The sequence below is a fragment of the Paralichthys olivaceus genome, chromosome 8, assembly GCF_024713975.1.
Source record: "Paralichthys olivaceus isolate ysfri-2021 chromosome 8, ASM2471397v2, whole genome shotgun sequence".
Classification (NCBI taxonomy): Eukaryota; Metazoa; Chordata; class Actinopteri; order Pleuronectiformes; family Paralichthyidae; genus Paralichthys; species Paralichthys olivaceus.
The window spans coordinates 14,131,625-14,157,283 of NC_091100.1; the positions used below are offsets into that span (position 1 = coordinate 14,131,625).

The window sequence follows — 25,659 nt, forward strand, 5'->3', positions numbered from 1 at the left end:
GAGTGTGTTATGAGAAGTGTGTGTGTGTGTGTGTTATGAGAAGTGTGTGTGTGTGTGTGTTATGAGAAGTGTGTGTGTGCTGGTATTGGTGGTGGGGGGCTGGTGGAGGTTTCTTATCTACAGGCCACAGGCAGCTTTTGAGGCTCTTATCAGCGGCCACCACATTGTACGAGCACATCCTCTTGTCCAGCAGGGAGCGGAAAACTCTCATTGCAACATGGTTCCCTCTCTCTCCCTCTCTCTCTTCCCCCTTTTCTCTCTCTCTCTCTCCCACCTCACACTTGCCTGTACCAGACTCTCTCCGACTGGCAACCAACATTGTGTCTTCTTGACGAAGAGCGATGGTGAGGGATAGACCTAACAGTGAAAATGAGTGAGGGAGAGTGATAGAGGTGAGAGTGACAGGAGAGCCCCGCACCTTCCATCCTCCCTGGGCTTTGAGTTTGTCTTCTTTCGGAGGAGCAACTTCACAACAAAAACAAACAAATATATGCGGCGGTGCGTCTCATTCTGTCTACACTTCTCTGTGAATACCTGGGACTTTTATTATTATTATTATTTTATTTCTAAGAATTCATTTTCAGAGGGATCTCGTCTGAGCCTGAGGAGTTATTTTGAGTGGTGTCGGACAGTTTGGCTCCATCTCTGACCTCAGAGACTGACAGACAGACAGTGACAGGCTGCAGAGGAGTGTGAGCGACCTGAAGGAGGAGGAGGGGGACAAGGAGGAGGAGGAGGAGGAGGAAGACATTTAACACTGAGGAGATACAACATGTGTGTTCACAGATCACTGGAACTCTGATGGATTTTACAGGACAAACAGATGAATGTCATCATGTATCTGTGAGTATTAAACATTATTAGACATTTTATTTATTTTACATGATTAGAGTTTTAGTATGTGAGCGGATTGCAGCATTTTAATTTTAATTTAACTAATATTAGTATTAAACATTTAAAAATCTTTTGTATGTGCCATTATGTCTAATTGTTGTACATTCAGGAAAATATACTTGTGATGAATTCAATTCTATAGATAACAAAAAATTATTATTAAATTATATTTATGATTATCATCATAAATATCATGCTGGTTGAAAAGTCCTATGTTTAAAAAAATATATTATGTTTAGTAAATATACAATATAATAAGATTGTAAGGCAATAACCAATGCAGAAAAAGACATACTGGACAAAACCAATACAAATCCATACCCAAACATATTTTTTATGAGTTTTTGAATTTAATATTTTTTATCTTATTGTGCAGAAATATTTAAGTTAAACTGTTTGAGGATACAGGCTCTACTTGAAAAAATATAATTTATATATGTATACTATATATATATATAATACACACCTATTATGCACTCGACAAAATATAAAAATGTAATATTTTGCTTCTTAGCTTCTAAGAAAAATAACTGCCACAGAGGATTATTTCAGGAAAACTAACCTCATTGTGATGAGTATTTAACACGGACCCCTTTGAGAAATTCATTGGTAATAATGTCAACTACTCTAAAGTTTCTTTTAACCAAGTTATTTAAATGGACATGAATATAAAACTGTTGCCAAAAAAGATTGTACCTCTGAACGATGACCCTTCACATCATCATGAAAAAAGGGAACAGTCAGAACATAGAGTCATGACCACGAGAAAAGATAAAACAGGAACAATTGCGATTGCGAAAACTAAGAAATCATCGTGGCTGTACGCCATGAAGAGCGGAGTGTGTCTCCCAGCATTTCAACATCAGAGCTGCAGGATGAGATGAATCTGTGCATTTTAAATGAAGTGAATTCAGATTCAACTTCCACTGAAAATTCCCCTGAAACAATAACTCATCACAGTTTATTTCAAGATCTTGTTCAAATTTTGACAAATGACCACATTTCAGATCTTTTCCCTAAATATAAACCATGCATATATCTATATATCCTGAGCTTTTCTGCTTTTGTTCAACAGACTCTTTGATATCAATCCAATCTTCACTGGTCTGGGATGTTCTGAATGCTTTAAAGGATTTTGACTCACATCCTTATCACAGACGGCCTCATCAAGAGCAGCCACCAGAGAAAAGTAGACTCTGTCGCTCAGGATGTACTGTCAGGAAAATACAGTCATCCAGTTCAAACCCGACCACAAAAACCCACCTCAGCTCTGCGCTGCACGCACCCACAGACAGCACGACAGAAGTAGCTCTTCATACATGACTGCAACACAGATGTAAACACAATTTATTTCATTGGTGTTTCTATAATCATCCAGTGGGGGATCGAACACAGACTCACGTCCACTCACACTCAACGTGAAGCCAGACAACAGCCGTCAGAGGTAGGAAGAAGGCGGGATCAGAGGGTGGCTGAAGCTCCGTCCATGGATTGACTGATGGATTGAAGACTTACGTGCTGACCGTGCGTGGCGGCAATAAAAGCAACTGATGGTTTTCAGTCTGGAAGGCAAATCTATATAGTTTAGAGCAAGAAAAAAGCTGCACATTCTGCAGGAAAGTGGAGCAAAGGAAGAGGAAATCAAGAATTATCAGTCGCCTTCATGAGAGAGATTTAAAAGACTTTAGCTGCATCTGGAACATGTTAGTTACTCTGAAACACATATAAAGACAAACGCTCACAGGACGCCAAGCTGGGCAGCCCAGAGGAACCTCTGTGGCTTCACCACCATGATGGAGAAGCTGAACCCCGCGACTCCACCCACCTCACCCCCCGACCTACTTCGCCCCTCTTCCTCCTCCTCCTCTTCTTCTGCCTCCTCGCCAACCTGTGTGTCCGTGGAGCAGCACAGCTCCTCAGAGAACCAGACTTCAGTTATCAGCAGCCCATGTCCTGCTGAGAAGACAGGGCCCAAGGGACACACAGATGTCCCCAACACTGTCTCCATCCAGTCTTCCATCACTACAACAACAGCGTTGACCAATCACTGCAAGGATAAAGCTGCTGAACGTGAGCTCATCGTCATGGAGACAAAGCAAGAGCAGGAGGAGAGGCAAGAAGGAGGAAAGAGCACAACGGCCCCTGCTGCCACCTTCAACAGGTCTCCAACTCTTTCTTCTCCACCTCCGCTCCTCCCCGCTCCGGCAAAGACATCACCGTGTCCAATCCCACCTCCAGCCTCCGTATCATCATCCTCATCATCCTCTCCTCTTCCTCCCCACATTCCGGTCATTAGTCTTGGTCACAGCAAGCCGCCTCGGCCGCTGCCCAACACCCCTCTGACCGCCCTCCATCCTATCCCCAGCCTTCTACATAGGCCTCATGGGGACATTCGCCGTGGCCAGCAGACCTGTTTGACTGTGGCGTGCACCGGAGGCCCTGCAATTTCTGGAGGTCCCTCAGCTCACTCCCCAGGGCCCTTGCTGCCTCAGCAGTACCTGCCTGCACACCCGTTCTTCAGCAGGTGAGATTATTACTATTATTTTTTGTTTTAGCATTCATCCATTTGCCAGTGTTTCCAGCATATTCACCTTACGACCACTCAAGAATAATTTTCCAAGGCCTAAAAGGGTGCAGTCTAAAGACAATGGAGACAAGTCAAATAATGACACATATAAATATTATTTTATGTTTTTAACACTTTCTTATCCTCTTAATCATCTTATGACCTTTTTTTTTGGGGGGGGGGGGGGTCACATTCATTCATTTACCATAACCAGGGATCAGACTACCCACTTAAATAACGACCCCCTTCCCTACTGATGATATACTGTATTTCCAAATGTTATGTATTTGTATGGGTTGGTAGGTTGTTTTCTGTCATTGGGACTGAATGAAATGATTGGCTGATGTACCTGTCCGTCACTAACAGACCTGCCTGCAGGTTGCTGAAGCAAACACAACAGCAGAATATCAGGGAAAGGTTGGCTTCCGACAGTTGTCAGGCAGTGTTTCTTATTTTGGGTGTGTAACTTTGACAAAAGGGCTGATGGGAGGTTTTTAAAAGTTTAGCCTGCTCTTACTAGCTTTTCCAACCCTAGCTTTAAATAATGCACTTTTGTCAGAGTTATGTTACATAGTTATATATGTAAAAAAGGAGTAAGAACTTTATTTCTATAGCACTTACTGTATCTAAACAAGATTTACAGTGATAATAATAATACAAACAAACAAAACCCATTAAAGTGAGTAATAAATCAGGCATTAACAAGCTTTCTGATAAAAATATGTTGTAAGATCAGCTCCCCACAAAATATCCTGTTGTATATAAAATAGGACAAATAAATGCCACATGCTCATCCATCTACTTTTTTAACAGGAATACAAGCAGATGTGTGTCACTAAACTATAAAACTTAATACAATGCGGCTTCGTGAGATGTTAACGTTTCTGTTTCACATAAAACCTCAACTGCTGGGATTTCATAGCGGCTGCTCTGTGACACTGACAGCAGGATGTGTGCTGTTATAAAGGAGCCTCACATTTCTCACACTAAATTTACCCAGACATTTTATTTTTTATGTTTTTGTGGTTGTGTGTTTCGTTTCAGAAACCTGTACAGGCTGTCATTTTAAAATTTGACATCAATTTTTGATTGTAGCTAAATTTAGACATTGAACTGACAAACAGACCAGAACTCTGAAAGTTCTTTTTGGGTTTGAGGAACTGGCACCGTGCAGTTTTACACTCGTGAAGAGAAGCATTCATTTGCAGACTTCATAAAGCCCTCCTACTGTTCATCTATTCTCTACTCCAAAAAGGATTTTCCACACAGTTTTCTTTCTGCAACAAAGGAACATAAGCTATATTGAAAAAAGGGACTTTTCCCCCCACTGTGGCTACATCTATGATTTCCCCATCTGTCATGGAGGTGTGGGAATAAGATCGCCTCCCCACTTCTTTCTGGTTTATTTGTAGCAGGAAGCACTGGTCTATTTCATCCTCCTGAAGAAGAATCAGCCATTAACCAGGCTTAATGAGACCAGGCTAAAACTGTGCACATACACTCAATCAACACCAGCAACATATTCACACCTTAGTTAATGGCTTTCACCATCTTCCTGCTTCCTCCAGCCACTCCACCCAAAACGAGAGACGCTGGAAAGACACAACATGTTTGTTTTGTTAGGATATGTTAGAATATGTGTTTTTATTTTTTACCAACACTCAACTATTCCTGAGCAAATCAAGACTTACTGAAAAGCTCATTTACAGCCTCACTCTTACTTAATTGATCTTCGGATCTTTCAGATGTCTCACTAGCAGAGGTCAATTTTAACTAAGACATAGAGGAGACATATCTTGATGGAGTGACTTCTGACAGGTGGCAAATAACTGTTCTTTTATAAAATGTTAAAAGAATGCTTAAAATACAATTTAACTGCTGCTCATCACTATTCCTCTTTATGCATTGTTTTCTATGTAAATATAATTTGTTTTTATGATTGATAACTTTTCTCAGGAAACAAGAGATGTGTATAAAATTACACTTATGAATGCATTGTTGCATTTGTACACTTATCAACATCATATACACACAAATACTTCAATATTGAGATTGATATAATTTTTTATTATACATGTTATCATTAATTTTGTAATTACGAGAAATTTCTACATTTTTTAGGGAGAGGCTTTTTTGTTTTTTTATTTTTATACCTGCACAAATAAATGAATTACCATTAAAAATACTCAAACAGTTTATATATATCGTTGCATATAATTTTTTCAGGCTAATTCTGCTTGTAATTACCAAAATGTCCCATTTTCACACATTGTGATGTGTTTTCTGTCTGTAGCTCGTACCTGGGTCACTCAGGAGGAAACTATGGCGTCCTCAGCCAGAGCCGCATCAAGAGGAGGCCGTCGTCACACTTTGAGATGGAGATCACTGACTGTGAGTTTCACACGTTGACACAGCCACAGATGCAATGAAATTACCTCCAACAGTCTGGAGAGGGAAGTGTAATATTTTAAGTGCTGCATTTAGAGGAGACGTTTGGAAATTCTTTTTTCATCATCATCTTTTTTCATCATCATCAATTCCCATGTGTTCATTTATCTCTTGACACTTTTGTGGCTTTCAGTGCCGACTATTTTCTCGATCTTTAAAAAATGAATCTCAAGCGTACTGTATACAGACTATACTTAGAGTGGTGAATTAATGCCCTAATTCCTGTGGGCATTAGGCTTCCACAGTAAAAGGTACATGTGTTAGAGGTCTATTTTCAGCCATGGATTATTACACATTAAGTACTCTAATGAGTATTTACAGCAGCACTTAGTGTACAGTGTGTGAAACTGACTCCAACAGTCCCCTCATAAAACCACATTGGATCACTGGATCTGTTTATTAATTTTAATTTACACCTAAATGCTCAGTCTCAAGCACACACTCACAAATGCTGAAAAACCTGGGTGATGTTTAAGAAAGTGAAATGGATCAACGTAAATGCGATGAGCCTTAGTGGAGGAATGCACTTGGCTGGGTGCCATTCTACTGTGTACTGTTGGATCAATATATTGTAGGTTTTGGTATTGATACATAAATTGACTCTCTTTTTATGTGTTCCCAGCAGGCCCCCCTCAGAAAATAGCACGCCGCGTCTTCACCAACAGTCGTGAGCGCTGGCGGCAGCAGAATGTGAACGGGGCTTTCTCTGAGCTCAGGAAACTTATTCCCACTCACCCGCCTGACAAAAAACTCAGCAAGAATGAAATCCTGCGTCTGGCTGTAAAGTACATCAACTTCCTGGTCACTCTGCTCAACGACCAGGCCGAGGACAAGAGCCACGACTCCGCTGAGGAGGAGGCTGAGGACGAAGGTACGGCAGAAGGCTCGGACAGCAATAAACGTAACTCCCTTTTTCAGTCCCGTGCCAACCTGCCGCCCTCAGCCGTCATGGCAACAACCCGCAGAGACAGAGACTCAACAGACTCAGTCGCTGCCCTGGCTAGTTCCCCAGTAACATCCAGTTGCTATGGCGACACAGACAGTGAAGAAAGCTTTGGGGGCAAGACCTCTTTGGTGACCCAAGGCATTCTGGGAAAGGTCAAGGGTCAGATAAGAATGGTGGCTGCCACAAACGATGTGCGGTGACACCAAAGAGGTGACAACAGAGAGGGGTGCAGGTGGTGGGAGTTTAAATGCCTGACAGAGAAAGACAGGACGATGGTCTCAGAGAGTTTCAGGAGCCGGTGTTATCACTCCTCACTCACACTCTGCTCGAACATCAACTCCCAAATCATGTGAATAAGAAGAAGACTCGCTGTTGGCGAAATTTTCAGTTTTAACTCTCTCTATATGGATTAATTACAAGGCCCGGCTTTTTCAAAAAGTCTGCAGGAGGCCGCGAGACATGAATCATCCCGGAAGTCATATTTTCTCTTTGTTATTTTCCAAAATGATGAGACAGTGTTCTGTGGCAAACATTACACCACAGTGTCAAACCACTGAAATTCATTATGTGGATGATTTGTGAACAGAATGCTGGAAATATAGTTACATAATATTTCAGGAATGGTTAATGTCCTAATGTGTTTTAATAATACAAAATCTAGTAATCAGGATCTTGAATCCCTGATCTCTTGACTCATGACAATGTAGAAACTTTTAAAATATATGGGATGAATATCAAGCCATACTGCCAAACTGTGCATGTTGTAAACTTAACTCTAAGATTTGTCCTTGTCCAGACCTGTACATGCACCCCTGTTCAGACCACCATGTACAAGGTTACAAACCAGGAAAACAAACTGATGTACTTGGAGAACAAGGACAAATTTTAAACTCTGAAAATGTGTTGGAGAAACTCTGTAAAAAGAGAACTGCAGTTTTGAAAAAGGAAAACTCAAATATGAAATAATGTTGGCAGAGATTAGAACATTGTGCAACCTTTTAAAATCTTTGTTTTCAGTTTCATAAAATGTCATGATATATATCCCATAAAAAGAGGGTTATAAGATTTTCAGTGAAAATGCAGCCTCAGAAGTTTATATGTAAATAACCAGCATCTCCTCTGTTGTTCGTGTGTAGAAATCCACGACTCGCATTCCTGCATTTCAGAGTTGCAGTTTTTGACGCTCCTGCTGTCGTTACTGTCAGAGAAGCAGGGCCGATGATCCTGCCCTGAGATTGTGACACACTTGTACCAGACCGAAATAAAGTGTGTCTTAGTTTGCTGTTCCTTATTTGACATCCTCTTACTGCGTTCTCTTCGTCAGCACGATTTCGCAACAGCATCCAAATGTTTTGCTGCTTTCAGTTCATTGAATGAACGTGTGTTCTCAAATGTTCAGCTCAGTGAAGATCACGATGACCATCAGATGCAGTTAGAAAAGTACAATGCTAGTAAATTAAAATTTATAAGAGAAAGAAATTGGAAAGATGTGTACATCTTTGAATTAATATTGTATGTACATTTTTTATGTTTAGAACTCAACACAATTTTACATGGGCTTAACAGCAAAAGCCAAGCTGCATGTTATTTTGTGGAGGAGATTGATGAAAGTAAGTCACTCAGTAGAGTTCATATGCCAAGGCCCAACAATCTCCACATTTAAATTCACTAGATATGGATTTTTATTTGGATGTGCCACAGACTGCACACACTCATACATATCAGTCCCCTAAACATGCAACAAAAGGGATTCAAAATTGCCTCGCAATGTTGAAGACAGCAAAAAAAATGATCCTGGATCCACACCAAAATTTAACAGGTTTTTTGTTTTACCTATCCTTCCACCAAGTTTTCTGATAATCTATCCAGTATCTCTTGCTGAATCCTGCTAACTACAAACCACCTCCTTGGAGGGGTTAATTAGAAAAGGGCGCTCAGTAGAGCTCATAAATCCACCAAGGCCCAACAGACCCTTATATTCAACCAAACTGCACCAAATAGCACACACTCTGATATTAGTCCTCTAAATATGCCTGAATCAAGATGACTGCATTATTTCTACAGAAATTCCTAAACATTAAATCAAATACGCTCCAAGAGTTAATTGGTTCTTCCCTGGTTCATATCCTACCCTTCCATCAACTTTCAAGAAATCTGGTGAAGTAGTGTAATCCTGCGCAAAGGCAGACAAACAGCATTCAAAGCTTAACCTCCTACGAGGAGACAAGCCGGCCAGTTAAAAAAATACTGAATGATTTTGCACCCGGATAAAACTATTTGCTGACAACAAAAAAAACCTTTGTATTAACCTGTCATTGCATTTAAAGAAGCCTTTGCACATATATTGTACATGTTTGTTCCATGTGTCCGTGTGTGTGCAAAGCAGTGAAGGGGATGTGGTGAAGAGTTCGCAAAAGCCTGATGCAACAGCAACAAGAGTGGGTGGTTTTGTGGAAGGTCAGGATGGATGTGGGATGCGGTTAGAGACGGGGTTCCACACAGAGGGGGATTGTATAAGTGAAAGTTTGGGGTGTAAATTGCAGCTGTGTGATGGTGCTGCTGTCTTATAGCCTGCAAGCATCCACGGCCAGGAAACGCCTGCAGTTAGTGCTGTCTCATTGATGGCCAACGAGTTTCCTGGAGGAGGGGCAGTGGAGGTGTGTTCTATATGTGTGTGTGTGTGTGTGTGTGATTCATTTTTTTGCGGGGTGGCAACCGCTGCAGGGGGAAGAGAGTGGAGAATAACAGAAAGAGAAAACAGCCACCAGGATGCTCTGGGAACCCCTGTACACCCTGTTTCAGGACCACACAACAGGAAGAGCTGCTTTCACAACTCCTGCTACGACTGTTTGTGTCCGCTCTGCTGTGCCAGGCCGCTCGGTCGCCTCCCTCCTTCGCTCTGAAACCACAGAGACTATTAGAGACAGAGGCAGGGTCGCATGAAATACAAATAAGAACCAGAACATGCTACAGTGTTTGCCCGTTTTCTGTAGCAGCACAAACAACAAACTCACGATAGACACCCTGGGGTCACAGTGTGATGTATTATAGGGCAAACCAACAACTGCTGACTCTTTTGCAGTGGCAGCAGACAGTTTGGCTCACACAGCAGAAAAGCACAGGTGTGGCTTTAAAAATGGCTGCATTCCATTAAGGTGAGCCGGCTCGGTGTTGGCAGTGTGCGACCCACTGTTATTACAAACTGAGACACTTCATGGACCTGAGACTTCACTAAAGCAGCAATAATCATATGACAAAGTGTAATGTGGCATCTGAAGGTCCTCCATCTGAAGGGGCGTAGCTTTGAGGAGCGGGCCGAGGGGAGGGGGTGGGACGTTTCTGTTTCATAAGTTCAAAGTGCAGCTTGGTCTTGCAAGTTTTATTAGGATTACTGTTCTAATTTATTCTCACTGCTCTCATTGCTTAATTTTTGGCTTTCAGCTGCTCCCCTGCAAACACCAGACGGAAACCCTCATGGATTCGCTGGTGAGCGTAGTGGAGCACTAAAGAGCTATAGAGCCAGATATTTCTCTCAGGAGCCAGTAGGGACCAAAAATGAAACAAAAAGAGTCATGTGGTCAGAAACATGAAAAGCTCATTCGCCCCATAGTTGCTGGATGTGCAAATTGTTTGCACAGGTCCATCATATCAACTTAGATGATTTGTCATGTGTTTTGTTTTACCGATGCACATTCGACAGTTGTGCAGTGTGTATTTACTCAGAACAAGCAGCCAGTGTACCGGCTCTGCAGGAAGCAGGTCAGGCTGGCAACACATGCATCTACGCCCATCAAGTGATTGGATCTGAGTGTTTGTGCTACAGGTCAAACTTGGACAGATCTGAAAACCTTACAGCAACACCTTGAAAAGTTTGTTTCTCCATTTTCCTCATTAATCTGAGGCATGTAGTCGAGAATGAACCGTAGTGAATTCAGGAAGTCAGACGTGTCATAGTAGGAAAAGCACAAGTGTTGACAAAAGCACCATGACAACAACAATGGCTCTGTTCTATTCAAGTGTTGCCTCGACAAAAATGTGACAGTGAGTCAGCACCAGAGCTCTGACACTGAATCATTCATTCTATAATTTAGATCTGTGTGTTTACTACTGTGAACATGACAATAACATGTTGACTTGTTTGTGTGTCACCATGCAAACATTCTACACCTCACATTTTCTCTGATCTGCTCATATCTTCCAACTCATCATAGCCACCTTTTTCTTCACCGAGGATGACATGTTTTTGTTTGTCTGAGGGTTTGCAGGTTTATGCAAAAACTACTGGATGGATTACCACAGAACTTGGGGGGAAGTGGTGTGGGTCAGGGAGGAGGAACTCATTATAATATGGTGCAGATCTGGATAATTTTTGATTTCTCAGAGAATTATTTATGGATCTTGATTAAAAAAAATAATCTGACATGCTTAGAGGACTGATATTCATGAGCGGATGACATTTGTAGCTGATCCAAACAAACATTTAGTTCTAATGAATTTATATATGGTATATTTAGGGGAATGTGGGCTTGGGCAACAGTACAAACTCTACTGAGTGACATTCTAGTTTTGCAAGCATTTAATGTGACATTTTAATCGGATATAATTTTTCACATCTGTTCATTACAATTATTAAATTCATACATTTGAATTGTAGCTATTTATTCAGGGTAAGAAATGTAGGAACCTTTTAGCCCATGTTGTTATCTCTTTAGATTTAGACAGCAAAATCTACAAAACATCACATTTTTCTGCTACAGGTATTTAGGGGAAATAACCTGTTTTTTTAATGCAATTTTTAAAAGTCAGATTGCAGTGACGCATAAGATTGGCGAAAATGAAACTTTAAGGTCAGCAGCAGTTGAGCGTGCTGGGGTGTTATCCTTCTCTCCGTCCTGATACAGGAGGTCAAACAGGGTGAGGCAGGTCAGGCTGGGACTCAGAGATAATGACCTTGCCTCCGCCCATTTCCCCCTCCAACACTCTGCCCCTCTCATCATCACAGTTACACCCACATGTACAAATATGCACAATGCTTAATTTCAGCCATGACGTGCAGACTAAATGTGCACGTGAGGAGTGGTACTGCTGGTGTTAGTGCAGCTTTAGCTTGTGGAAAGTGAGGATGCTGCCAGGTTTTTCAAATGTAAAGTCAATTTAGTATCAATAGTAAAAATATTTAAATACAATATATTAATAAGGAATATGTGTCAAACATGACTTTTGACAAATTGTGAGATCATTCAAAAGAGACGCAAAAGCAATTATTTTATGATGAAGGTTTCTTTAATTAAGTACAGAAGAATAAAGTATAAGGGGAAAGTGCTCAGTGACTGATCGTTAAAAGACTTATAGAAATCAAGTTTAAATTCAACTTGAATCTACTGCTAACATTAAGTGATGGGCAAGAAATAATACATTGTTGGCTAAAGATTCGGCATAAATAATCATGTGATGTATGATTTTAAATTATAATTATTATTTTACAATAATTGCAATTTTTTCTAAGAGACGCTGACTGCAGACTGTATATTAAACAAGTACCTACATACTTTTATAATGTCCCCCAACAACCTTTAGTTACTGAGTCCAAATGTAGACATTTTTTCCAAGTTGCTTGGATGACAAATATCAACATCAATTACTGTGGGTAATATTCAACATTTTTAAAAAGTCACAAACACCCAACTTCTTGAACAAGATAAATAGTTGAAAACTATCAAGTCGATTGTTTATAAAATATCTTGTCTCTAGCATTTTCAAAAACCCTTTATATTAAGTCTGTGAAGAAATAAAAAAAATATTTTGAATTAAATTCTGATGGAACTAAATCAAAAACAAATCAATGTCTTAATATATTTTAAGCCCTTTATAAACACACTTCCTTCAGTCGTTCATTCAGTTTTCAGAACTTTCTCTCCTTGTTTTGCCAGTGAGTTCACGCTGTCGTTCACTTTTCTCTCAACAGATTTTGCGGCTTCATTCGTCTTTTCTAACCTGGTTTTGTTGCTGAGCTTCCGTCTGCCCACTTCAGTTACCGCTGATCCAGCAGCTGCACCGATAGCTCCGCCGAGGACACCCCCCAAAAACACGCCCAGCAGGAGACCCAGCAGTGCGCCTGCGATAACAACCTTGGGCACCTGTTTAGCAGTCGTCCCGATTTTCTTCCACATTGGGCTCTCAGCAACCATTTTGGCCCCTGCTTTGGCCCCCGAGCCCATCTTCCCCCAAGCCGGACTCTGCGCCACCGTCTTTGCACCGGCACCAATTCCAGCTCCCACTCGCAAAGAACCGTCAGCCATAAGTTTAGCTCCGCTCTTGGCCCCGGATCCTACTTTTCCCCACACAGGACTCTGTGCCAAACTCTTGGCCCCAGTTCCGATCCCAGCCCCTACACGCATGGATCTGTCCGCCACTAGTTTGGCCCCTGAACCAACTTTCCCCCACATGGGACTTGCTGTTGCTGCTTTTGCTCCAGATCCCACCCAAGAAGAACCATCCACCACCACCTTGGGAACTCTGTCTCCTAATAGTTTGGATGCTTGTTTGGCACCAGCTCCCATCTTTCCCCAAACTGAACTATCAACCACCATCTTCTGGACATTTTGTGCTCCGCTGCCAACTGTCCCCCACACTGGGCTACTTTTCACCTTCTTTGCCCCCTCACCAGCCCACGTGGAGCCGTTTGACAACAGCTTGGGTAACATTTTTGCACTAGACTCCATTTTCTCCATAATGGAACGAAGGAGCGAAGGGGACAAGCTCGAAAGCGTAATAGGAGGAAGGCTCTCGATGTCCATGGTGCTTACACTCATCTCTGCCTCATGCCTTGTTTTCTCAATCTCATCTTCTCTCACTTCCTCTTCTGCCTCGGCCACAGGCTGCATGTAGGGATAGAGTACCCGCCTCTCAGAGTTCAGCTGTGCAACCTCGCTTGATTTTTCCTGCTCCAGACTCTTGCTTTTTTTCTCTCTCGCTATCTCTACCTGTCTCTGTCTCACTCGGTTCTCAGCCTCCTGAAAAGCAGGACAGGAGTAACACTTTTCTCCGGCCTCCTTCACCGTCTGCTCCACCTTATCTAACAGCTCCACCACGTTCCTCCTCTCCCCCCGACCTCCTTTGCTCTCTAGCACATGAAACCTGTCACGACATTTCTCCACAAGGTTTAACAAATCCCCCCGCTGACCGGCAATATATGCCTCCACGCTGTCGTTTCCTGCCTTCCCACTCTCCCTCAGTCGATCAGCGTACGTGAAAAGGACGAGAGTGTGCTTCTGGATCGCATCCGGGCCAAAAACAACTTCGAGGGCCCTGAGGGCCTGGAGCTCGGTCTTTGCGGGCTGATCCAAGGGGACGCACAGGAGGAAGGCGTGGGGGCCGGGACTGGACAAAGCAACACAGGAGGAGATCTGAGCTCGCACCTCATCAGGAGTTCGCTCTGAAGTGAACCAGTCTGGGGTATCCACCACTGCCACCTGCAGGTGATAGAGAGGAGACACATACAGCAAAATAAAAACACAGGCAGTTCAGGGGGACCTTGACTGTTTTATGACAAAAAGGTTGTGTCACATTAGAGGTTGGGGGTTTGGCACATGGCGGGATAGGACAAAGGAAATTGAAAACAAGTGTCAACAATAACAATCAATAACTTTTAAAACACTCACCCTTCTTCCCTCCACAAGCGCTTTCTTTTTCTCACATTGCTGAGTGATGGACGTGAGGCTGTCCGGGTCTGACTTGAACTCTTCTCCTCCGAGGATGCTGTTGCCAGCTGCACTCTTCCCTGCTCCGGCCCGCCCGAGAAGCACCAGACGTAGCTCCGGAGAGGATGAGGAGGATGAGGGGTACGAAGTGGAGGAGGCGGAGGCAAAGGTTGATGAGGAGGTTGAATAAGATGAGGGTAATGTGGAAGATGTGGAAAATGAGGGGACTGTGGAGGATGAGGAGGAAGAGGGGAATGAAGAAGATGATGTGCGAGAGGCAGAGGCAAAGGTTGATGAGGAGGTTGAGTAAGATGAGGGGATTGTGGAAGATGTGGAGGATGAGGGGACTGTGGAGGATGAGGAAGAAGAGGGGAATGAAGAAGATGATGTGCGAGAGGCAGAGGCAAAGGTTGATGAGGAGGTTGAGTAAGATGAGGGGATTGTGGAAGATGTGGAGGATGAGGGGACTGTGGAGGATGAGGAGGAAGAGGGGAATGAAGAAGATGAAGTGGGAGAGGCTGAGGCCGAAGCAAAAGTTGATGAGGAGGTTGAGTAAGAAGAGGGGACTGAGTAAGAGGAGGCAGTAAATGTTGGCGAGGAAGGGGAGGAGGAGAAGACAGGTGAGTAGGGAGAAGAAGTGGGAGACGCCTCAGGGGATCTCTCTTCAAAGCTGTTGATTCTGTGATGAACTGAAAGTAAAATCCAGAGTTTTAAATGTCAGTTATAATCAAACATGAATCATTATATAAGTGAACTGTTAAGTGAGATAATAAAAGCCAACAAAGTCCTGTGACTTACACGTTGTAATCTTTTTTGGAGGTGTGTCAACCTCAGACATTTGAGAGAGTATAGCTCCATCTACAAAGGCAAAACAATAAATACTAAAGTCCTAAACGATTTCAGAAATTGTGATATAGAACATAAGTGGATGCAAACTGGGCTCTATGGGTGTTTACCTTGGTTCAGTCTGAAGCTGGGCGTCCTCTTCGCCTGCCTGTCATCCTGCATCTGTGAATATGATGAATATGACTCTCGCTCAGGCGCTGGAGTTGAATGAAGACCATTGGAAATTTGACTTCCACCTGCTCTTCCTTCTGTCTTGTCCCTCTCTTGTCTCTTCCACGTCTCCAAGGTGGTACCGCCCTCCACTCCTCTACTTTCTGTTCTCCCTTCCTTTTGAGCTCTGTAACTCTCCATAAGTTCCTGTCGTCTCTCGTTCACTCGTCTCTCCAGATCTTGTTCCTGCACCGTTTTCCTGTGGTACACCCCCTTTGCCTGCACCATATTCTCCACCTGTTATATAAATAACAAACAATAACTCAGATTTACACACATATACTTATGTCACATTTTATAATTAGTTGCATGGTGGGACGAATTTCCAGGTCAGTGAGGGTTAGTGTTAATAACGTGATCATTAATCACCAAACCGGTCCTGACCACAGCTGGGTGTGATTGAGAGGAAAACAGGGCGTTGCTGGGAAAAGAAACTGAGCGTGCTCAGACCGAATCACTAAAACTAACTCAGTTGAGTTCGTTCCTCCGCCATGGCCACTTATGAAACCACATTTAAATTCATTAGATCCAGATTTTTATTTGCACCTAATCGCACACACTCATGAATATCAGTCCCCTACATGGACCTTATTCTTTTGTCGAGAATATCTTTAACTTCTCCCAATGTTAGAGAAGTGTAAGAAAACTCAGCAAAATGTAAATAGTTCTTCCCTGAACTATACCACATCCTTCCACCAAGGTTTGTGGAAATACATCCTCTAGATTTTGTGTAATCTTGCTCACAATAGCCACAGGGGTGAAAACATAACCTCTTTGGCAGAGGTACCAAGGAACTCATGCAGTTTCCAATAAAACTGAAGTCTGACAAATCCCCTGGATTGCATTCCAAGTGTTTTTAAGTCTGCACATAATAAAAGCTAAAATTCAAAAATGATTTCATTCTGAACTACACTTCTCTGTTTGTTGCTCCGTCTCACCTTCTCCAGCAGCTGGCGGACCTGCTCCCTGTCCTGTCGCTGACGATTATTGATGACATGGAACCGCCCCCCGCAGCGCTCAATTATCTTCCGCAGGCCTGGGAGTTCTTTCTGTAGGTATTCCTGTTGAAAACAATTTGCTCTGTGTGAATTTAAACCTGAGGCAATGGTGTCGTCTTTCTCCTGCAGCTAAACCGTCCAAATCGATACAACAAATGGTGAGGAAAAAAGTGCAAGGATGTCTGGTTCAAATCAGTGCAGATGACACACTGACAAGATCGCTGCTAACAGTGCATTGTTTTTATGATACACCGATGTAGCAACAAGATTTAGCCAAAGTTTAATTTATGTAGAGATTTTACACAGTATCAAAGTTAAATATAGTCAAATCAAGATGACTTAAAGGGGACAGGTGTACATGTCTATACCTCCACTGTTCTTCCCATCAAATAGTCCCCACACGTGAGCAGGAGCAGGGTGTGATCCAGTGACTCCTCCCCAAACAGCTGCTCCAACTCTGCAGGTACTCGACTCTCCATCTGGGAACACCAGAGAAAAACATATTGCTAAATCCACTGAAATAAAAAGATTTATATTGCACACTGGCTTCATTTTGTTCATTGTACTTTGAGTGAATCTGAAATTTGAAATGATGATTCCAAAAGTTATTTTCCAACAACCTCAAGGACAACTGGAGCAGTAATCTAACCTCTGTGAACTGGCCCACTGGCACCAGCAGCAAAATGGCGTGCGGACCCGGAGCTGCCAGAGTCAAAACTCTCTTGGTCTCCTCCCTGACGCTGTCCTCCATCTTGCCACCGTTCCAGTACCATCTCGGCGCCTCCACCAGGGTCACGCTCCTGCCCTCGGTGAAGCCCTGTCGCAGCTGGCAGCTCCTGGCGGCAGAGGGAGAGATGGGCGACAGTTGGCCCAGGATGGTGTCGGATGAAGATGTCTTTCCACATCCAAGGTTTCCCAGAAGAACGAGCCTCAGCTCCGGGGTTGAGGACCCAGAGTGGCTACTTCTGAGGTTATCACTCATAGCTGGAAAGAAGGAACAGATGAAATGTGGATAAGGATCCATGCTCATACCTCTCTGGTTACAGTGATGAAGCTCATGATACGACTTTACAGTGTTCAAAAGTTGGAATGAAGATGTTCATTGTATTACTCTTGTTTTAGCCACGTTACACTGGCTCCTGATTATATCTAAGACGTTTTAGACCTTTCCAGACACCAGGCGAATAACTAAAGAAGACAGAGCCTTTGCAGTCAGGACCTCTGAAACGACCTGCCCAGGGAGATTAGGATGGCATCTTAAGTTCTTATCTGAGTTGTTTGATTATTTTATTTTAATTACTTGATCTATACTGGTAGAAGTACCTGAGACAGTATGCATACTTTTATTTGATTTGTTTGCTCATTTAACTATTTTTTATCTATAGAGGCACTAATAGCAGTACCTCAAACTGTACTTCTTGCACTATAGTCTATAGGGCCAAAACACTGAAGGTGCAAGAGACCTATTGTTCTTTTAATGATGATTATGATGATGATTATTATTATTATACTGCAAGAACATATATTTGAGGGCCTTAGGATGCTGTAAAACTCACTTAATGTGGCTTCAGGCAATGTGAAAGTCGCAATTATGTCAGAGTGATCTTAAATAAACACATGAACATTGTGAAGACTGATGCCTGTTTAGTCTCAGAATGTTTTTCCTTCTCTGACCTGATTTCTAAATGTCCCACAGTTAAAGATCTGTCCACTTCTTGCATTCCCTTCCTCACATTCACCAATGGCTGTGCTCTCTCACAGGTAATCTTTCATTTCACTGCTCGCTGCATCCCAGCCACACCCTGCCCGTCCTGTCCAACTACATTCTACCAGGACTTTAATAATCCCAATTACATGCAGACATGTACAAACCACATCCGCGTACAAACGCACGCAGAAATAAGATCCACTGTAAGTTCACTTTGATACAAGACAGTAACGTATTTAACAAAGACCGTATCACTTTGGATAAAAGCATGTAATGTAGTGTATGTATGCAAAGAGTTAAACATCTAACTTAGCATTAAACCAATAGTGAAAGTAACCTGTATTAGTGCTGTAGTTTTGTAAATGATACTGACAACTCACTCACTGGTATCTATGCATTCATTATTAAAACCATAGGAAACATATACTCACTCAGCTGTGTGATGTCCCTGTTGCTGCGTTCTTGTATCGTCTTCTCTCACCGTCTCTTCAGCTGTTACTGAATTACGTCGCTCATCCACACAACCTCAGTACATGTCGACTGCCCAAAAACCTGCCAGTGCAGGTGAGGTTCACTATCTCAGGAAAACTACCAGACGCACAACCACTCCCCTTTCCGAACACATGCACACATGAACACACTCATAAGTCTCTCTCTTTTTTTTTTTCATGTGCAACAAGTTTCTTTTGTTTTCTGGCTGCTAAGCATTCCAGGATGGGGCGGAGGAGGTGTATCCCATGGCGGATGTAAATCTTTGTATGTGCGTTTTGATCTGCCACACCTTTGAAGTGTCAGAGCTCATGCAAGTCTGTCAAGATGAGCCGTCCTTCCTGGTCTACAGTCGTTTCAGTGAATCACTGGTAAAATTTGCCTCTAAATATTATGATGTTGCTTGAAGTTGTCATCAGAGAAGTGGTAACTAATCCTGTAAAATAAAGTTTTATATTAAAAAGTATTTAGCAGCATAAAATCAAAATAATACCCAGATTTAATTAATACATTTTTTAATTTTTATTATTTTATGTTGTTCTACTTTGTTTCTTTTTCTTTTATTTCACTTCTTCTTCTTCTCCTCTGATGATGATGATTATTATCATCATTATTATGTACAAGCAAACATCCCTCAAAAATGTTCTTGAGTTCAGTACCTGACTAACAGTATTTATTAACTTTCCAACTGTCTGTTGCAGGCATCACCTCAGAGCAGGTTGGAGGGCAGGTCCCACACAGACGTGACAAGTTTACAGTGTAAATACAGAACAAGTTTCTCCCTGCTTGTGTTGTGAGTCAGTGTTTGATGAGAACCCATGAAATACTTCTTTGCAGTGTCATTCTAAACTATGTATAAAACCGTCAGAGCCTCACACTGAGTCCTTCAGTCTCGGGTTGGAATTATCCAACTTTTTTGAAATCACAGGAGTTGAATTTATTGATGATTCATAATTAAGCAGAACATCACTCATAGCTCTGTCAAGGCCCAACAATCCCCTTATGAAACCATGTTTGAATTCACCAGATCAAAACGCCCTATCTCACTATGTTAAAGAATGAGAAAAGGAAAAAATCATGGAATTGCCCCCTGATCCAGATCTGTACTAAAATTGAAAGTTTCATGGTAATCTGTCCAGTTGTTTTTGCCTAAAGCTGCTTATTAACAAACACAGATGAAAACATAACCACCTTGGCAGAGGTGATGATTTACAGTAAAAAGCACAGGTTGTATATAAAACTCCCATGAAAGTGACCTGTATCTCTCAGCACATATCACAGCTGATGACAGTTGTTTGGTCAGTTTGTGTGATCTTTGGGATTCTTTACAGAAAATGATTCACTGGTATACATGATTATTTAAATGCACAAAGGGTAGTGACATAAACATTTGACTTTGGTTCTGTTAATGCGACTATCACACATTTAAATGAGAAGTGAATCCATCAACCTGCTTGTGTATCTCGACTATTTCTTGTTATTGTGCAATCAAATGATCATTATCATCAGCCAGGACTCTGAGAAGATATAGTAGCATTTCATACCTGTGCTAATGCAAACTTTTAGCTTCTGAAGACTTTATTTGAATTGTACGTAATTATACTGTGGAAATTGTATCAACAATATATTCATAAAAATACATTTGTATAAACCGAAGGCAACAAAACTAAAAATGACGCTTGATCTTCACTGTGAACCAAGCTTTAGAAACAGTGTCTGTGTCCATATTCACATGAAGAATAGTAATCAAGTGTTCAAATATGCCTTTTAATTATACAACCAATACATAAACTAATGCTTTCAAGTATATTAACAGAAAAATAAAGTGCAAACCAATATTAGTTTATAATGAAATAGATTTGATTCTTACTTTTCCCAAAGTAAAATAAACTGAAGTGCCTTTCAACCTATCAGAGCACATGTGCCAGTGTGGTCTCCATCATCACTCACAGCCCAGGCATCATATAGGCAATGTTTTCCAGAGTGGAGGCCTTCAAAAGAGACATGATGTTTCCTCCTTATGTCATAAAATACTGACAGATAAATAGTGTCACATGTGGACAGTGTGCGGTGTCCGTCTCTCACCACTGTGTGTTGTGTGCAGCTCCTGAGCTCCGGTATCTGTGTGGTCAGGCAGATTATTGGGGCCAGGGCACACAGGAGAGAGTCGAGGAGCAGAGACAAGCTGATGGACACGTTCAACATTTTCTGCAGAGACACATAAAGACGAAAGAGGCTCCTCCAGTCAGTGAATGTGCAGCACATTCTCCAGAAGCCAAATGACAAATGCATCGTCTTGTAAAAGTTATAATTTGGACAGAAAGAAGAAAACGAAGAAAAAGAATTTGGCCTGTGGTTGAGGGGGTACAGCGGTCTTCCTCTAAAATATTAGACTTTTTTCAGCCCTATCTATCTCCTACTGTATATTTGTTACCCAAAATCACTGGTCTTTCTAGTTTGCTCATAACCGCCCTCATCTGTGGGTTTATCAGATTAACAGAGAGAGATTAAAATCATTTATCAGTCTTGCTGTGGGTTCATGACCAACTTAAAATGTCATCATGATTTGACAAATTCAGTATGGTGTCCCATGAGGTACGGCCCATTCATTATGTATTTAACACACTGACACTATCAAACAAAGCACCACTGAGCCGTATTCAATACAAATCAAAACCTGGGTTCAGAGTAAATGTTTCACTTACATCTGTTTCCTGAAGATGGTGTCCAATCAGGGACAAGGACTCCCCCAGGAGGTGGAGGTGAGCAGCAGCACTGACAGGATCTCCATCAGAGCAGCTGGGAAACCTGGATGTGGATCTGAGAGGCTCCCAGCCTGAAGCAGCGGGACTGCACATGGAACAGCAGGGGTCCGTCATGGGGCCAGAGACACCTGGTTCTGCAGAGTTGACTGCAGCAGCCACGTTTGGCACTGAAGGTGGAGATGTGAACGGACAAGGCCTCTGGGTTGGTGGGGTGACAGGAGGGGTGACAGGAGGGGTGACAGGAGGGGTGACGGTGTCATGCTGGTCATGTAGATACACGGTGTACTCGAGCAGGGAGCTTGGACTTGCCTGAGAGAAACAACAGAAGAAACTTAACGATAAGTGGAAGTGAAAGTAGAAAGCAAATTTGGACTCCTGAACAATGCTGCCCCCTGCTGTGCAATAAAAATGTAACATGTTGTCTTGGATATCCTGGGAGTATATATATATATATATATATATATATATATATATATATATATATATATACAGGGTTTCTGCATAAGTCTTTAAGACCATAATCAATTATATTTAAGATATTAAGCATGACAGATGAAGGAATATTACTGTCCCAGAATTACTAATACAAGTAGACTGTACTTCCATAAATTCTGCCCTAGCTGTTTGTAGACTCAGCTATCAGCTCCATGTTGGTCACGTGCTGATATCTGTATCATTGAATAAGACCCAAAACACATGGAGACCAAAACATACAATCATTAACAAAATTAAGATCCTACCTTGAGTGTGTTTAAGACCTAGTACATAATATTTAAAAAATGTTTAACACTTTAAGGCCTAAAATTGAGATGTTTTAAAACTCCGTATATTCCTAGTTATCAGTTTCTCTCTAAAGATCAGCCGATATGAGCCATCACACACATATCAGCAGTTCTATTTGCCAATATGAAACTTTTATCTTACAGATTAATCAATGCAGAGATGTGCATTCATGCTTACATTTTATTGTGTACATCATTGTCAAGGTCTACATATTTGGTTATTTGTGTTTTCTTTTTATATTGTTTTATAGTTGAACTGAAAAATATCAAGCCTCTATTACGTTACTTTGACCTAAGAGGTAGATAACAACATCTTTGAAATCATTGCCAAATGTTTTTTAATATATGTATAGGTCAGTATTTCTGTATCAGATTCTACTGTATATATTAATCTTGAGTCTAATTAAAGAGTGAAATCAGAGAGTTTTATCAATACTGAATAATCAAGAGCTGTGAATTTAAACTGATAACTCACTTTGGATAAAGTTTTAACAGACATCAGTCTCATCCAAAGTTTGAACACCTCATCTTATACATTCTCTCACCTCTCCTCCGGTTCTTCCTCCTCCTCCTCTCTCCCTCCATCTGTCATGGAGCTCACAGACTGAAGAGGCAGACAGGAAGTCTGCTCCACCTGCAGAGGAGACTATGGTGAGAAAACAGAAATGTGTCATTAATCAATATCTAAATTATTTGAAGATATAATTAATATGCTACAGATCACTTAAAGAATAACATATATTGTGATACAACAATTTCTCCTCCATGTGCTATGTATTCATACATTTTCCCCATTATACTCTTATCTACTGAAATCTTCCCTCTCAGCAGATTGTGGTCACATGACTGCTCTAAGCTGTTTTAATAACCGCATGGACCTTTACTCTCAACACTTCCTTCTTACCAGACTGTTGTGTCATCTTGCTGACGGAGCCTTTTGGTTCCTGAAAGAGTTGAACAATAACCCATCATATATATATATATATATATATAAAACCTTTATTTATTTCATAAATACACAGAGGGATTAACTTAATCTTAAACTTTCATTTTCATGTCTCAGTTAACTGAATATATTCAGACCATTACATCGGTGCAGACACCAGAGATAGCACAACATGTTCTAAACTGTATAGTAATGTACACACAGCCATATACTTACAAAAGGCTGCAATAAAGAAGCACAGTTCAGAGTTTGCATGTCTGCAGCCATGTCTGCAATGTTCTGTTGTCATAGCTGCAGAACATGAGACTACAATACTGATGAAACTGCATCAGTCAGGTTTAGAACTTGTATGTGCATCATGCATTAGTCTCCTCACAGGCCAGTGTTGGTAAAGAGAAATTCACCTTAATGTCATGTTCCTCAAAATCTGGCTTTGGTTCCTCCATCAAAACTTTTTGTGCAGCCTTTTCTTTTCCTCTTAACTGCTCAGACCTGCTTCACCATCCATCTATAGTCAGCAATGAGAGGCAGAGTCGGACTGCAGCATCACAACATTTTTCAAAATTTTATTCATGGCTGACTAATATTTATTAGTGTGTGGAATTTGGTGCAAATTAATGTTTGTAAGGAGACTCTACTGAATGAACTCTACTGCTACAGCTTTTAGCTCAATGTGCGGATTTAATGCTTTGTCATAAAGTAAAGTACATTTAAAAGCCTTTAAAAGAGTTTTTACACTGTTGGACCAAACGAGATGCAGAGAAATAGAAAGTGGTAGGCACCGCGTTGCCTGAGTGGATGATAATGCACCAGCCATGTTCTTTTATTCAAAAATGTCTTTGGGTGATTGGTTTTGTTTTTTATTTGTTGGTCTTCTTTTCGTGCAATTAAGGCGATATGAACCATAGAAAAGATTGGTGATATTTTCAAGTTTTTAATCCGTTGGAAAGAGTTGCAGGGCAAACAAAAGAGAACGTCTGTGAGGTGAATGTAGTAGTGGGTGAGCCTGCAATAAAATATATAGTCTTTATATCAAAATTTCACAATCATGATGATTTGTGATCTTATTTAAAGTTTCCAATTGTACAGTTGAGAATGAGCAGACTCAAACCAGCCAAACGGACATAATATATTTAAAACTGAATATTGCACTAAAGACAGCAACAGATCATCTAAAGTATAAGTATCTTATAAGATAGATATTATTCCGGGGACCCCTCATGCACGGTTTTCCTTTGCAACAACCTTACCTGAATTTAGTCATGTGAAAGCACAACACAAGAGAAATGTCTTGGAAAGATAGCAGACATGTATTAAATATATTATATACACACACATATGTATATGGCATGCCGTTCAGGAAATTAAACCTTTGAATATATGGAACGAACCTTTGAATATATTGAATGAAATCTTGAATATATGGAATGAAACTTGACTGACGTCAGACTTCACCGCAGTGCCTGCAACCATCTTGTGTAATGTGTGGATGCTTTAGCTAAAAGGGAGTGACAATGAGTTAGTCCGCTCACAATCTCGTTGCAGCAATATTAACTATGAGGACATCAGTAACACACTGGCGAATGCATGTACGGCCCCAAATCCCCCCGAGACCCCCGCCCAAAACCGTTCTTCTGCTCCCTTTTTAATCGTGGCAGATCTACTACAACAGGCAGCTGTCTATCAGGCCAACCTCAGCATGTCTTCAAACTCATCGGAGTGCCCGACAACACCCCGTGTACAATCTCCACCCGTACACAAGGAAGGGCCCAAGACACTGTATGGTTAGCTTGATATAGTTTCCAGGTGATTTAATGAAGGTGAAACACAGCGAATGGCCGTGCGTAATGGCACTGCGCTCCACAGATGTGAACGCACCTTGAGTCAAACACACGGCGGCTGCTTCCGGTTGGTGATCGGACACATTTAAAGTTTGATTCCGAACAAAGTTTACAGCAACCTTCTTCCACCAAACCTCTGACGGTGTGAAACCAAACCGCCGACACGCTCCTCTTCCGCCACGAAGCTCGTTCACGTTAAAGTGTTCGTTTACGTCACGCGTGAAAGAGAATCCTGCACGTGCACTGATTACACGATCCTCCAAGTTTTATTTATATATTTATTTTATTCACTTGTATTACTTAGCACAGCGAGTTTTTGTGTAAACTGTCACTGCATATTCTGTAAAGTACTCAGCAATAATAATAATAACAAAAAGAGACATGTGATATAATTTGGCCAATCAGCGCAGCCCTCTGATAGTTCCCAACGTGAATTCGTCATGACGTCAGGATGGACCGAAAGTAAAAAATAAAATGTCCAGATTTTTTAGGATTCACTTGAAACTTAGCTCGTGGACAT

The 25,659-nt window shown here is 41.5% G+C and overlaps 3 protein-coding genes across 6 annotated transcripts; 1 reads left to right on the forward strand and 2 right to left on the reverse strand.

The window, feature by feature from the left end:
• Positions 1 to 282: 282 nt before the first annotated feature.
• lyl1 (LYL1 basic helix-loop-helix family member) lies at positions 283 to 8,145 on the forward strand. 2 transcript variants are annotated; one of them, XM_069530293.1, is made up of 4 exons: positions 283 to 843; positions 1,970 to 3,418; positions 5,754 to 5,851; positions 6,534 to 8,145. In XM_069530293.1, exons 2-4 carry the CDS (start codon positions 2,685 to 2,687, stop codon positions 7,052 to 7,054), a joined length of 1,353 nt encoding a protein of 450 aa, XP_069386394.1. In that variant the 5' UTR covers positions 283 to 843; positions 1,970 to 2,684; the 3' UTR covers positions 7,055 to 8,145. The 2 variants fall into 2 exon arrangements, with proteins under 2 accessions (XP_069386394.1, XP_069386393.1); XM_069530292.1 differs by having other exon boundaries at positions 284 to 843; positions 6,531 to 8,145.
• A 3,970-nt stretch (positions 8,146 to 12,115) lies between these two features.
• On the reverse strand, positions 12,116 to 19,241 carry LOC109627362 (GTPase IMAP family member 8). The gene is made up of 8 exons (XM_069530291.1): positions 18,748 to 19,241; positions 17,258 to 17,592; positions 16,977 to 17,087; positions 16,549 to 16,671; positions 15,511 to 15,847; positions 15,353 to 15,412; positions 14,516 to 15,243; positions 12,116 to 14,326 (listed from the first exon to the last, which is right to left on the reverse strand). The coding sequence occupies exons 2-8, from the start codon at positions 17,588 to 17,590 to the stop codon at positions 12,746 to 12,748; spliced, it is 3,273 nt and encodes a 1,090-aa protein (XP_069386392.1). The 5' UTR covers positions 17,591 to 17,592; positions 18,748 to 19,241; the 3' UTR covers positions 12,116 to 12,745.
• Positions 19,242 to 20,558: 1,317 nt separating this feature from the next.
• On the reverse strand, positions 20,559 to 25,344 carry LOC109627465 (uncharacterized). Of its 3 annotated transcripts, XM_020083993.2 has the most exons (7): positions 25,177 to 25,318; positions 23,703 to 23,806; positions 23,257 to 23,296; positions 22,898 to 22,998; positions 21,511 to 21,879; positions 20,891 to 21,013; positions 20,559 to 20,796 (listed from the first exon to the last, which is right to left on the reverse strand). In XM_020083993.2, the coding sequence occupies exons 2-7, from the start codon at positions 23,742 to 23,744 to the stop codon at positions 20,752 to 20,754; spliced, it is 720 nt and encodes a 239-aa protein (XP_019939552.1). In that variant the 5' UTR covers positions 23,745 to 23,806; positions 25,177 to 25,318; the 3' UTR covers positions 20,559 to 20,751. The 3 variants fall into 3 exon arrangements, with proteins under 3 accessions (XP_019939552.1, XP_019939550.1, XP_019939551.1); XM_020083991.2 differs by having other exon boundaries at positions 20,559 to 21,013; positions 25,177 to 25,344; XM_020083992.2 differs by having other exon boundaries at positions 20,559 to 21,013; positions 22,898 to 22,986.
• Positions 25,345 to 25,659: the final 315 nt, after the last annotated feature.